This window comes from Perissodus microlepis, chromosome 17 (genome assembly GCF_051167445.1).
Source record: "Perissodus microlepis isolate ML-2025 ecotype Zambia chromosome 17, ASM5116744v1, whole genome shotgun sequence".
Classification (NCBI taxonomy): Eukaryota; Metazoa; Chordata; class Actinopteri; order Cichliformes; family Cichlidae; genus Perissodus; species Perissodus microlepis.
The window spans coordinates 24,754,559-24,769,537 of NC_140477.1; the positions used below are offsets into that span (position 1 = coordinate 24,754,559).

The window sequence follows — 14,979 nt, forward strand, 5'->3', positions numbered from 1 at the left end:
AGTGTCCAAATTCAAAGACAGAAAAACTACAGTTTTCTAAAGTGCTTCCTTTGTCAATGATGGCAGTTTAAAGAAAAATAAAGTGGTGAATCTTGCATCTACAGAGATTCACCACCATTTGATTAAAGAGCTTGTACTTGCTGGTGGATTAATCATTATGGAAATATTAACAAATGATTTTGGTAATTAGCAATGCTGGTAATTTATAGTAGCTGTGGGATAAAACTCACACTGGGTTGTAGTCTAATACATTTCTTAAGCACTGTAGTTTAAACTTCTGTGCTTGTATGTACACATGATCTAAGGTATTTCTGAATTTCTTTACAGAGTACAAACAGTTTTAAAGCACAAATTTGAATTCTAAATTAATCATTATTAAGAACAGATTTGCAAGAAACCCATTGAGGTCATTGCTATGGAGAGCACCATCGAAATGTCAGTAAACTATTAAGACAAAGAAGAGCAAGTATTAGCCATGAGTAGGGATGGGTATCGTTTAGGTTTTATCCGATACCGGTGCCAAACGGGTACTTTTGAAACGGTGCCGGTGCTTAAACGGTGCTCAAACCGGTGCTTAAAGAATGGAGAACACGAAATTGGTCCAAAAACCTCTCATGTTCAGCTGTTTTTTTGTAAAAAGATAACAATGTTAGCCTTTTCTGCAGCTATGGGGCATATATGGTATCACTCTTGGCTGGAAGCAGTGTTTAAACAATGGAAAAAACACAAACTTTGTCCAAAAACCTCTCATGTTTAACTGTTTTCCACTTTTTCTTTGGTCATTTTAGCCTTTTTGGCCAGGGTGAAGGGAGCATCTGCCATTAAACAAGAAGACAGCCGCATGTAGCTATGATGATGTTGCTAGTTCACCTTACAAGCATTAATGTAATAACGTGGTTAGCCTACTCAACGTAAATTACACACGAACAACATTAAGCTACTCACGCAGAGAAGAACGGCTGCTGCTGCCATCATCATCCGTCATCATTTCTGCTACACTGGCAGGGCTAGGGGCCAGGACTCTACTCTTCGGGTTTTTGGGGGATGTTGCTAACTCCGGGTCCGATAACAGGCACCACACCCGCAGTAGATATGCTCGGTGTGAGGTCTCGCAGCAAGCTATCAAATACGGTGCATTTCTCGGCTTTTAAAAAAAACGCTATGTGTCGCCAGGTGTTTCATCGGATTTGAGGTGTTACCTCCTTTGACAGTATCACAGTATCAGCTTAAAGCACTTGTTGCAGGCTGCTGAGTTTGCATATTTTGCTGTGAAGTACAGCCAGACTTTTGACCGCTTCGCCTTGGGCATTTTTAATCTGTAGCTCTGCTCTAAAAGAATGTACGTACCTGGACCCGCCTACTATCCTCAGAAACGTAAAATGATTGGCTAGAATCTAAAGTGTATCACATCTCAGGAAAAAAAAGCACCGAAATAAAGCACCGAAATGTGCGCTGCTTTTCGGTCTGGTTACTACCGTTTATGTCAGAACCGGTGCCATCATGGCACCGGATACCGGTACCCATCCCTAGCCATGAGTATTAACCAAAGAAGGTTTTGCTAAACTTTGTTTCAGTGTAGTGTAAAAATTGTCACAGTGTAGCTCCTCTGGTCCAGCTAAAGGCACAGTAGGCAGGGAGTTGAAAAAAAGCATACGGCTGGCGTCAAACCGCCCAGCGCACACCCACACATCGTCACACATCTCTCCTTGCGTCTTTTTCTCTTCATCTTCCTCCCCTCCCTCCTCTTTTGGCAGAATCTGGTCACCAGCTCAGTTGCGTTGCCACGGCAACAACAGCCTCCTCCAGCACCTGCTTTCCCCCTCTTCCTTTCATCCCTCTGTCATTCAGCCCGCCGTAGTCAACCTCGCCCTCTCCTCTTCGTCCTCCTCTCCCTCTCTCTGTTACTGTGATGGCCCTCTGTCAGCCCCTGTTTACCAGTGGGGAAACCCCTTCCTTTGGAGGTAAGACCCACCCTGCGTGTCATCTCATAACTGTTTGGTCTTTTGGGGTGTGTGTTGTGCTCTCCTTCTTTTTTTGTCCCCATTACTCAGTTTGCCGACCTTTTGTTGGTGTTATAGCTGACAGACCGCTGAGAGCATCCAGCAAACGGCACTAATGAGCTGTGTTCATCTGGTGACACAAGAAAGCACTTACAACACTCTTTTGCTGTTTTTAAAGAGCAACTCACTTTGTTTAGCAGCTTCCATTTGCAGGGTTGTTTGTTTGATCATTTATAGCTTCTTAATTTTAGTTTAAATCCATCTTTTATGTTGGAAAACAAAAACACTCACACAAACACAACAACACACAATCTTCTGCATTGAATTTGACTTTATGAAATAACCAGACTTGCAAATGCGGTTGACCGCTGGAACTCAAATAAATGAAATCACCTCATCAGTATTATTATTGTTAGATATAGAATATTATTATACAAAAATGATAAATGGATTAGTTCTTTTATAGCGCTTTTTCACGCTACCTGACCACTCAAAGCACTTTGAACATTCATCCTTATACACCCTTTCATGCAACTACTTTTTTCTACGTAAGTGTTTTCTTATCGAACATTCTCAGAGGAACGAGCAGGATAGAGAGCAGCCCAAAGATATTTGGCATGCAGACTGCAGCAGCCAGGGATCGAACCACCAACCTTCTGACTAGTAGATGACTTGCTCTACCTCCTGAGGTGCACATAACCCGAGTAAATGGAAAAAGATAATTTCTTTTTTATTTTAAGGAAAACAGTTTAGCAGTCCAAAGTGTTTTCTTTCTCCAAAGTTCTCCGATCACACACTGAGATAAAGCAAACTTACCTTGCACTTGCTGAAAAGTATTGGGCCATTTTTCTCTCTACATGCTCTGATGACAGGGTGACTATTCTCAGTCTATACTCCTAAGGTTGTTTTCCCATATCATATCTAGATTTCTTTTGCAATCAGAGGAGTTGTCTTCTGCTGGCCATTAGGAAGAATACTTGATTAGTCTTTGTTCAGACTTCTGCTCAACTAGATCGAACAGTCAACGTAACACAGAGACGAGTTTGGGAGAAACGCTCATGGTCTTGCCGGGCAATGCTAAAGGGATGAAGACCATTGAATAAACAACATGGCAGAATTGAAAAATAGATATTATATCACCCATACTCATTGGTTGGGCAGGTCATCTACTGTACCACCCAGAACGTCGGTGATTGATCTCCAGCTTTGCCTGTCCATGTATTGAAGTAACCTTGGGCAAGATACTGAACCGCAAGTTGCTCCTGATGTGTTGGAGTGTGTACCTACACAAGTGTTTAGGTATAAATCAAAGTTTTGCATGAATGTGTGTGTGATTTAATCATTTATAGCTTCATGATTTTAGTATAACTGGGTAAATGAGACTTGTAGCAGAAAATGCTTTGAGTGCTTAAATTAAGTAGAAAGTGTGTTTCTTTTCTGCATCAGTTCTGTATTGGTTGCATTCAGATATCTGTCTGTGAGCATCTGTGACCTGATGACAAGTGTGTCTCAGCTGAAACTGAAGTCAGCTGAGCTCCACTTAGAAACACAGGGGTTAGAAGACAGAAGGGAGGAGGCAGCACTGTGCAGCGAGAAAGGATCAGAATAGGGAGAATAAGAAGAGGGAAGGCGGGAGGAGAGACACTAACAGCTCTCACACACATTTGATGTTGCCGGTGTGGCAGGTGGAAGCCAGCGTCTGTTCGTTAACCGCGTCCTCTGCCGAGTGTCGCCGTGTCAGAGCAATGATTGCACTGCACTAGTGTTAGCATGTCTGAGTCCTTCTGGACGGTGCTCTCCAATTTCTCGCTGCCTGAGAGAAGCATGCTGCGGCGCTCCAAAAGGTACAAACACATCCTTTCTCTTTCATTTCTGGTAGCCTCCATTATCTTACCTTCATTGAGTTTTTTTTCCCTCTTTCATATATGCCTTTTTTATTTTCATGCCACTGCCTGTGTTTTGCTCCGTTTTCCTCTCTTTTATCGTTCCTCTTCCCTGCATGTCTTAATGCTCAGCAGGAGCAGCTCCAAAATGAAGGTCAGCTAACTGGATGTGTGTTTTGATGTATGAACAGGGTGCTTTTTGAGTATAAGTTATTGTCATTTGGTGCTGGCATCTGCAGTGTGCACGTTTGTTGTCAAATTCTTTTTTTTATCCTATTTTCTCGATATGACCATATTTACAGTGACATACCTAAGTGTGATTTGACAACGAGCATCGTGTTCCTTCATGTGTCGTTCTCTCAGTTGACCCCTCTTCTTCTCTGCTCTCTCCTCTCTGTCAGTCAAAGCAGAAGTAGCTTCTCCAACAGGAACAAGAGGGAGAGACAGGGCTGTACTTATCACTTTGAAGCAGCAATTTTCTTTGCTCCCTGTAATAACAGGGGTAGCAGCTGACACACACACACACTCTCACTCACACACACACACACACACACACACACACACACACACACACACACACACACACACACACACACACACACGTGTCACCATGTCCTGTGGTGTGTTGCTCTTTTGTTACCTCCAGAGCAGTGTTTTTAAGGGAAGAATGCTTGTGAAGTGAGACTTCTGCATAGCAACAGGCTCTGTCAGTTTTTGGAGTGGATACAGTCGACAGATGACGTTAAGCTGTAATCAGGCATAACAGTCATCATTTGCACTGATCTGAGGGTTTTAAAATAAACTGTGTTCTTTTTTTGTAGCAGCGTTTATCACATTCGGATCAGAAGCATAATACATTTTACTTTTCCATCATTTACAGAAATGTCTACATACAGATTATTTTAAGCTCTCTAGCTCTTTAGCCGTATAGTTTTAACATCATTTCAAATGCAAAATGGTTCTATTTTTGCATTATTGTTTCATTAGCCTGCGCTTAAAACAAAAGTGTGCTTCTTTTGTCAGTTTTAGACTTCAAAAGATTGTAGCTCCACTGTTCTTTGATATCATTTCCTCTTTTATACTTGCTATTTGACATTAAATTGGCACAATGGGAACTGCAGTCAGCTAAAACTGCCTGATAATGTGTAGGTCCATCTTGTGCCAGCAAAACATGGCACAGACACCAGATCCCTGGGCTGTCTTCTGCAGCTGATCCTTCAGGTCTTCTGTAATTCATGATCGGTGGATTGACCAGTGAAGCTGTGCTGGCTGTGCAAAACTAACCTATAGGAACTAGGGATGGTAATTTAAGGTGAAAATACTATTTCATATTCTCTGAGAAATGCTGTTAGTGTCCACTGTGTATATAGTTGTTTTTAGGTTTACTATGACATGGAAAACTGCAGACAACCATCTGCTAGCAAGCAAATTAATCATCTGGAAATTTTTGGTCCAGCAGTTTCTTTGCAACTAATGTCACCCAGTGACTACCAGCAACCTTCAGGAACCACCAACCACATTTTTCCCTAGCAACCGGTGCTTTGTATCCTGTTCAATATGGCAGCTCTTGGGCAAGGTTTTTTTTTATTATTATATTTTTGGGGTATTTTTGCCTTTAGTGGATAGTGGTACAGTGGAGAGAGTGAGCGAGGGGGAAGACATACACCAAAGGGCCACAGGTTGAACTCGAACCTGGGTCGCCTGCTCACCCAGTGAGCTAAACTGCCACCTGCTCTTGGGCAATGTGCACATGACGTCAAAACCAAAATAGTACAATAGTTAAGACCTGCCACTAAGTTAATAAATGACTGAATGAACCATTTGACTTCTGTTGTAATTTACTGACTGTTTGAATAGGAACCCCAGAAACACTGGCTGCTTTGTGTTTCATAGTTTCTTTATCTTTACAGTGTTGGTGACGGTGACAGTGATCTAGATGAGTACCTTTAATTTTTCTGATGCCACTCTAATAAAGGTGCTTTATAAAAAACGTTTCCTCGAAAAACCCTTTTCATTTAAAAGAAAACAAAAGTTTGATGCAACGTTTTTTGTTAGAAACTGTTCACAGTGACACAAGAACAATGCGGAGTTGAATCCTTTCTCATTTGTTAGATCATTAACCCTAAAGCTCTTGCCGCAGGAGCATACACACATGTCGCCACACAGTCTGGTATCACTTTGATTTCCTGTGGTGGCTGTAACCCTCAGACAAAGTTATTGTGTGGGCTGTGGGAAATGAGTTTCGCTATAGATCTTATCCACATAAACTTACCTTCTTTCTGTTTAGTGTGTGTGTGTGTGTGTGTGTGTGTGGGTACATCTGCCAGTGCAGCTGTTTGTTAGTCTGTCAGCCATGTCAAAACCTGTATGTCTACTTCTATAACTGTGCCTTTTGTGTGTTACAGTGAAAAAGTTTATTGGATCTCAAGGTTTTTGTCTTTTTAGAGACATAAAGTAAGCAGACGTGTGTTCGAACATTTACAGACTTGGGAAAACAAAGTGGTGGGCATGTCATAAATCCCCTAAACTCATATTTAAGAAACAAACAAATAAGCCTTTTTTTCTTTTGCTGTAAATGATATCTTTGAATCACTTTCCACCATACTATTAAATGGGCAGGTGGATCAACTTGGATAAAAACTGCTAAGAGAAAAAAAGGCCATTCTAACTTGGGTAAACTGTGGTAATGTTGACTGAAGATTCAGCCATAAATCCTTCTTCAGCCAGAGAAGCAATTCAGTCTTGGTGCTGTTACCTGACAGCCTGCTGCTTTGATGATACCAGGTACCCAAAAGCTTACTTATCTACACACACATACAAACACACACAGAACCACACACACATGGATACACACACTCACAGACAGTGTGTCTAGCCTTCAGTCAGTTCTGCATAATGGATGCATGTTTCCCAGCAGGGATCCAAAATGCCTGCAGGAGAAAGAAGGAAGGTAGGTTGGTAGTCTCGGTACTGAAGTTACATTTGTCTATGTGAGTGAGAAATAAACATACAGGAAGCTAATGTTGACAGTGGTTCAACCAACAGCAACTTACTGGAGTTGCTCTTGATTTTTAACTGTACCAGCTTTGTATCCTTTGCACCTTTGTACCATCATGTGTCCTTGGTACCTTGGCTGGTGACCCAAAACTAATGAAGGGAGAAGGAAATACAAAACACAGTCTAATTTTTATTTTAAGTTATTTGGCTGTAAATCTCCACTGTCTTATGGTCAGCATAAACTAAATGCATTAAGTTATATATATATTTCAAACTGTCAGTGTTTGATGGCCAATCCATTTATATATGTGAAACATGACTTCCAATCATTATGTTACTTGAAGTAATTGAACATGAAGTGCATTGTTTTGTTCTGCCTTTGGATAAGTTTCACTCTCTTCATGTGTGCAGAATTTGTTCATAGGTGCCATAATTCCTGTTGTATGCAGGACAGAAGTGTGGGCTGTCTTTGTTCTTTGGATCTTGTAAGGCTAGAAAAAGTCCAAACAGTAAGATAAAACCACAAATAAAATCCTCCTCCTTGTTGTAGCCTCGGGATTCTCTCTCTATGTTGTCCAATGGCAGCTGGGACAACTGCCCCACAACTGTATAAGCAGAAGAAAATGATTGGCAGAAGAGTCATAATGATCATAATAACACTTTTATCGCTCATACTATATTCATCTCACTTCAGCAATATAGTAGAAGAGCTTCGATAGATTTCTAAAAGCATCATGTTGTAGATTCATTTTATATTCTGGTCAGTAACAGATGAAAGAAGCTGACATTGTTTTTTCATTAATGGAAACTCCTCTGCCTCAGTAAATTAAGCTCCACTGGAAGGCACCTGCTCACTTCCTCTTTTCCCCAAGCGTTTCTGATGCGTGACTCTGATGGTATTCCATATTGTTGAGACAGTCACTATGATTTGTTCATTAACTTTGTTCACAGCAGCAGACTGAGTGACGGTTGCTGTAAAGAAACCTTTACATGCTGAACAGTTCTTTTGTTTTAGCGGGACTCTCAGAGCCGCAAGCCATAATTGTCACCCTTCTGTCGTCTCCTGGCGAAGGTGGTTCATTTGTTCCTTTGCTTCTCTTAATCTTCTTCTCTTCGCTTCTCATCCCTTGTTGTTACTCTGAATCTTCTGCTTTCTGGCAGACATTTGTCAAACCAACATCACCTTTTCCACATTTACCTCAAGATTTCCATTTTAAAACTTTACAAATTACCTCAGCAACCATTCCTGATTTCTTTGAAGGCTTGGATGGCATTTACAGATCCAGAAAAATTCTAATATGTCTTTTGTCTCCAAAAGTTGATTCTGGACGTAGCGTAGCGTTTTCAGTGTTTCTACATCCAGATGAACAGAATCAACTTTTGGAGATTTACTTACCTGGATGATTGAGCATGCATCAAGAAATGTGACTTTTGGTTATAATTTGAATTTTAAATTGAAAATGAATCCAATGATCAGATTTCTTTGACTTTCTTGACCACACCCCTTCTCTCCAGAGGAGGAAGCCTATACATTTTGGAGCCTCAATCATCTGTTCTCATTTGCAGCATCAAGACTTCAGCTTAACATTTTTTGATGACAAACCCCATGACCTTTCTTCTAATAGCACCTTAAGGCCATGTAACTGTTTAATTAGCTGGCCTGTTGTTCATTCAATCCATTACTTTAATATTTGAAGTTGTAGTCATTGTTGCAGACTCTGAATTTTGGTCACCAGTTCATCTCTCTTTCCAGCTGACCCTTTCTGTACATCTCTTCTACTATTCCCTAATGATCACCTGCCTTAGGCCACTTGGCCTTTTTTGTGTAGGTGTTTGTGTTTTCGACGTTTAAATTTCAGGCTTTAGGGGAAAACTTTCAAAAGATAAATGGTGTATATATGTGTCTTCGTAAGATGAAGATATTCCATGAACACACATCACTGAATCTTTAATTTGGCAGTTCATCTGTCATTTAGGTTTGTGTGTTGACTACATGCTGCCACAAACTTCTGAAGTGGCACATTTCAGCAGATGGTAGAAGATACATGCATTTGCATACAGAATATCGTATCTACATTACACATAGTATTTTTTGCCATTATCAAATATATTTTTTAAAATCCCAGATGCGCTTTTTGTTCCCTTTACATAACCTTTACCATTACCTAAATATCAATTCTAATATATTAACTCTGAAGCTAGACTAAAGGACTAGGGTAAGATTTACTAAAGTTCCTAAACTTTAGGCGTAGAAATCATAAAACAAAGATTAAGAGCATATCTGACAAGAATTTAAAAACATACTTAAGAGAGATTTCAAACTATTTTTTTTCTTTGTGGAAAAATGTGTGTTGTGTGATCATTCAGGTGCGTTTAGCCTGTCAAAAACACTCCACTACACAACTGCATAATTACAGCCAGCAGATGTGATGGGCCAATTAACACAGCACACACATGCTGTTACTGTGCCGACACCTGCTGGCATCGAGACAATTTGCCAGGAGAGTCCCAATTTGTCTGTCCATTTGTTCTCTAAATACATTTTCCTACAATTTAGGATAATATACACACAGCAGGACTGAAAGGAAGTACTTAGCATTTGTCTTCTGTACAGACATAATACAAGATTGCTTGATTTGTACTCAATCAAAGATGAACAAATGCCAACCATTCTGTTTTAACTATAAAGGGTAAAGTACTTCAACCCTTTTTTCCCTTTTTTAAAAGAAAATATCTGCTTTTAGCTTTGATGCTGTTAATGAGTCAATAATCAATAATAATGTTTCAATATACGAGCTCTGTCATGATCAAGAACCTTAAAGTTTACGAAATAACTTTGATAGTTTTTAACATTTTACTAACAAACCACTGTTTTTATCCACTGCTAAAGTTTCAAAACAAAAAAGAAAAGTAAAAGACAGTGTCGTCATAATCTGACACACGCATAGTTTTGAAATAGGTTCCATTCAGAGAGATGCAGTTCAACAGGCTGCTGTATAGATTGATATAAACCTGCGTCAGCTGCATAGGGAGAGAATAGTAGTAAATGACATAAATCATAATTTTGTTGGTCTTGTGTGTGGGATTAAAATAGCTCCAGGTAATTAGTTATCCTGCAGTATGGAGATCCTTTACAGCCTTCGTGATGCTTTCCATGTTCACAATTCAGCTAGGCTCCACTCAGGTCCCAATCATCAGAAAGCGAGCTCAAGGATACCTTTTTGTTTTTGTTGTTAGTCTGCTTTTTGGACTTGGCCATTGAGAAACTACATTACGACGGGCCAACTGCACATGCATCCCAGTCCTTGTAGAAGAAGTAGAACAAGTATAACTACACTGTCAGTGTCTGCAACTGATTCTTGTTGAGTTTTGCTTTAGATTTCATTATGTGTCTTTAAGTATTTGCGATATTACAGCGTTTTATCATTTTTTAATTTTCATTTTTCATTTTAGTTTTGGTTCATGTCTCCATGTTTAGTTGTTTTAGTTTCCTCAGTGTTGCCTCGTCTGTTCCTCTTTCTGTTGGTGCCTGTCCTTCTGCGTCTGTTATCAGGTTTAGTGTGAGCAGAGTTCAGCATACCCCAGCTATCTTTCTGTTATCTGAATTCACTGAACATTGGAAATCAAGATAAGCAGTCATACAAAGCTGCTTATCAACTCGCTAAGTTAACTCTGGGTTTCTCTGCACGTTCACATGAAAGGTGTGGGACATCTGACTACAACTACGTCACCAAATTGAGACACGAGAGAATCTGATGGATTAAAATCAAGCATTTCATTAAGTTTATATTTAAAATAGAAAATCATTTTGGTTTTTGCTCTTTCAGCTGCAGCCCTGGTAGTACTTAGTGGTCAGAGTAGATCATCAGAATTCAAAGTTATACTTAGTCTACATGCAAATTTAAAATGAAGATCTGTAAGCGCAGTATAGGTGTACTGTTTAAGGACCATATCTTCTGAGAACCGAGGAAAAAAAAGTCTTCCCATTGAACATTTCTTCGATTTCCATCCTCTTTGGCACTAAAACAGAATACCCAGACTCATGACATATCAATGGAAAGCCCAGGATGTCCTCTATTAAGCACATCAGGACTTAGTAGGGTAGCTCAAATAAGTCAAAAGATATTGACCAAAAACAAATGTCCATTACACAGGACAGAAATGAATAGGCTGGTTCTCAGAAGGGTATATCAAGGCTAAAAAAAATAAACATTTTGTAGATTTTCAGGCAACACAAATAAAAATCAAGGAATAAAATTGTGTCATAGAATCTCTACTTTTTACTGATGTTCATCAGGCAAATGCAAAGACGTTACAGTGTTGAATTACACTCTGAATTACACTCCTACCATCCACGCACGACGTCTTTCAGTAATAGTGACTGCTGTTTTCCATAAAGTTAATTGGTCAGTAGGTGTTGATTTTGCACCAATTGCTCCCTAACCTGGAAAATAACCTGAGCAGGTTAGGTTTGCAGCAAAAACTACCAAAACAATATACTCCAGCAAGAAGTGAGCCACCTTCATTGTAGATAAAATGGGATTGACCATGATGTTACCTGGATAAAAAACATCCTGCTTTGTAGTCCAGGTTTCTAGTCTCCATTTTGGTTTGACTGTGAATTTTCTCTTGGTTTTTTTTTCTGGTTTTTACTTAATGTTTGTCTAGTCTTCCCATATATTTCCTCTTCTCAGTTAATTCCCTCAGTCGGTCTTGTCCTCCCCCTTGTGCATTCACCTGTTTTCATAACATTGGGTGCCTATCACCATAGCCTGAGTTTAGCTTCCTGTGCTTTGTTAGCTTTTATACTGTTTAGCAGTCATTGTGCAGCATCTTTTGTCAACACACAGCATACAGCTTTTGGTTCTCTGTCACTCTTAAAGCATGACAGAGTAAGTGTAATGCTCATTTTTAAAATATAGTCACTATGTTTGCATTTTCATTAAAAACAACATGGGCATCTGCCTTCACGTGCATTGTTCTCAGCCAGTGTTGTCTGAATGTGAGAGGTGGCTGCTGAGCAAATGTGTCACTTTAGAAAGATATCATATCAGCGTACCTGGATGCCACATCACAGCATCCTCTTCCATCTGTAATTTCCCCTGAGTGAAGCTAGCCCTTCCTAAGTCATTACAGGCACACTTGGCTCGGAGCTTCAGAGTAAACAGCAAAGTCGAATAATCTTGTGAGCTTATGTTGGAGGTGTTAGCTGTGAAGACTGCCCCCTCATTTCCTCCTCTTCTCCTTCTGTCTAGGGACAGATGTCACAGCTTTAAAGCAGATTGCTCTTTCCTCGACGAGTGTCTTTGGTACAGCAGTATGTACACATCCGTATGAGCATCTTAGCCCAAAGGGGAGCTGAGGTCTCCTACAGAGTACCATCTAACGATGCCTATCTGTTTTTCCCAGCCCAAACCTTTCAGTCTCTTATTTTGTTAAAACTACATCTTCTGCATAAGATGTAATTCAGCTGAGTGCACCTCACTCTATAAGAGTCTATAAGAGTAAACAAGAACAAATGACTAACTTAGCATTCATAAGAGTGTGTGAGGTTATGATGTGCTTTCATAATGTCTGTGACTGGTGATTGTGGCTATGAAATCCCAAGGAACATTTATAGAAGCAAATTCCATGGCAGGAATGTGTGTCCTTCATTGAAGGTTCTATGAAATCCTTGTACTTATGTAAAGAGTTAATTACCCTGACTTTATTTGTTTCAAATTTGAACTTAGATTAAGCTGAAGTCACTAAATTGCCTTTGTTTTTGTTCTCAGTTGTCGGGCAAGCAACAGGAAGAGCCTGATTGTCACGTCCAGCACTTCACCCACCTTGCCACGGCCACACTCACCTCTGCATGGACACACAGGTAACACACACTCCTTTATATAAACTGCCTTTGATGTTTCAAACTATAGACCTGATATACTCAATACTGTAATATCATCAGTATCCATAGTACCAGTTTCAGTAGTCCAAATCCACTCTCACTGGTAGCATAGCAAGAGTTGCTGAATAAATTATGATGAAAAGGTGATAATTTAGGTGTTGTTTTATTGGAAATTTTGACTCTGCTCACATGTTGTTGTTCTGCTAAAAGTGTGTAGTAACAGCAGACAAGTTGCATTACATGGAGTCGTGTTGTTTACAATCACACACCAACGAAGCTCAATTAACAGCTCCGGTAGCACACTGAGATCGCACAGTGAGATTTTTGAATGTGTGAATGAATGCACAGGCTGACATACGGTCAGCTGCCGCAGACAGACTTTTATTTTTAACACTTATTAATAACCATTGTTTTTTATAATGATGCTTTAGCTAATAGTTTGTTGCTGTTGAATATTTAGTACTTTTAATGTTCATCCATTGGTTACTAATTAGTTTGAAATCTGAAATAAAAAAAAAAATGACTCCATTGTTTATTTTGTTTATTGTAAAATTGCTTCATGGTTTTAACAAAAGCATTTAAATGCCCGGGTAAGTAAAGAAAGTTTTATTTTAAAATGTAATCTTTCTAAATAATAAGCAAATAATATTAGCAAAATGTTCTCCGATTTTAAAGTAATTTTCTCTTATCTGTATAATATGAAACATATTTAGAAAATAAGTATTTTTTTGTTAAACAAACCTACTCCTTAAATAAATGTTGCCATTATTATTGATTAGTAAATATTATTATTTGTAATTTAACACCGTGTTACTATAATTAAGATGAAATATTTACTTCATCTTAATTATTGTATAGATTGTTACCAATGCATTACTTAGATTTTCACACTTTTAAAACTGACATCATCAAGATATCGTTACATTAATGCAAGACAGAAGACAGACTGATGGTTGTCTTTGCTGATTGGCTTGAATTCGTATGCATTCCTGCAATATTTGTATAGCTTTAAAAATCACTGAAACATATGCATATATGCTGAGCATGCAGGTGATTATTTTGTTACAATACAATGTTCTTCTGGGAAACCACGGGTCGAAGGCATTCATGCAAATGTCACTTACTGTTACTGCCACGAACACACTTCTGAAGACGAGGCACAACTCTCATAGGAAGAGCAGTTGCTGATAACAGAAGGATAGTACGTCGCACCACACCTTCGCTGTTCTTTGCTATTTTCAGGTTACAAAGAAAAGAGTCTGAAGTTGACACAGTCTCCAGACACCTTACTTCATAATCTGACTGAGCCTCTGTGAGATCCACTCGCTCTGAAATCCACATAACACAGAGAATAACGTGTCAGCATCCAGTTCCCCAAACCCATCCAACAACTCCCTAAAGATCTTGAATCCATGTCCCAACTGTTTTTGGACAACAGGGGAGTCCCCAATATGGGTGAATTTTTTTTTTTTTTTTTGGATAGTGTATACATTTTCTGGACTGTATAATCTGAGGGCACTCTGGCACAATTAGCAGTAGTTTCTTGACAGAATTTTGATTGCTTAAGCTCATCAGATAAAAAGAAGTCAAGCACCTTGACAATAATTTTACATAACCACTGATTTGCTGGGTGACTTAGATTTGCCAAATTTGATGAAGTGGAAGCAGCTTCCCAATGATTTTATGTGCTTTAGCCTTTTGTAATGTGCTAGAGCACATAAAATCATTGGGAAGCTGCTTCCACTTCATCAAATTTGGCAAATTGGTATTGCATTTTCTTGTCTTCCTGTGTAAGGTCAGTGTCTATAACTTTAAGCTGATCTTGCAGCAGGAAATACATCAAGATAAGATTTTGCCTTGATCTTTGACAAACTGACATATTTATAGAAAAAAAAAAATTATTTCACCCTTATAAAATACTCTTGAAATACTCCTGAGAAGAAGCAGGCAAGAGTCACTTCAAAAGGATTCCACCCACCATGCCATCATACGTACATTCGCTATGAAAAATTGTGTGTGCTGATATTAGAAGCTGTATGCACACACACCAAATGATTAGATGAAATGTGTGCTAACAAAATGTCTTCTGAACACATCTGACAGGAAGACAAGCGCACAAACCCACCAACCCACACACCCACCCATCCTCTCCTCCACCACCCTTCGAATGTATAGATGGAAAAGAGATGGAAAAAAGAAAAACTATGACTGA

The 14,979-nt window shown here is 39.3% G+C and overlaps 1 protein-coding gene across 10 annotated transcripts in view; it reads left to right on the top strand.

Annotated features, from left to right (window-relative positions):
- Positions 1-14,979, top strand: part of mast2 (microtubule associated serine/threonine kinase 2) — a 144,998-nt gene that overhangs the window by 82,833 nt on the left and 47,186 nt on the right. For 7 of the 10 annotated variants that reach the window (XM_084909928.1, XM_084909930.1, XM_084909932.1 and 4 more), the window contains one exon: positions 12,655-12,746. In XM_084909928.1, the coding sequence (XP_084766054.1) occupies positions 12,655-12,746 (92 nt within the window). Of the gene's footprint in view, positions 1-1,754; positions 1,962-2,049; positions 3,845-12,654; positions 12,747-14,979 lie in introns of those variants that run through there. The other 3 variants (XM_084909935.1, XM_084909937.1, XM_084909934.1) reach the window with 2 other exon arrangements.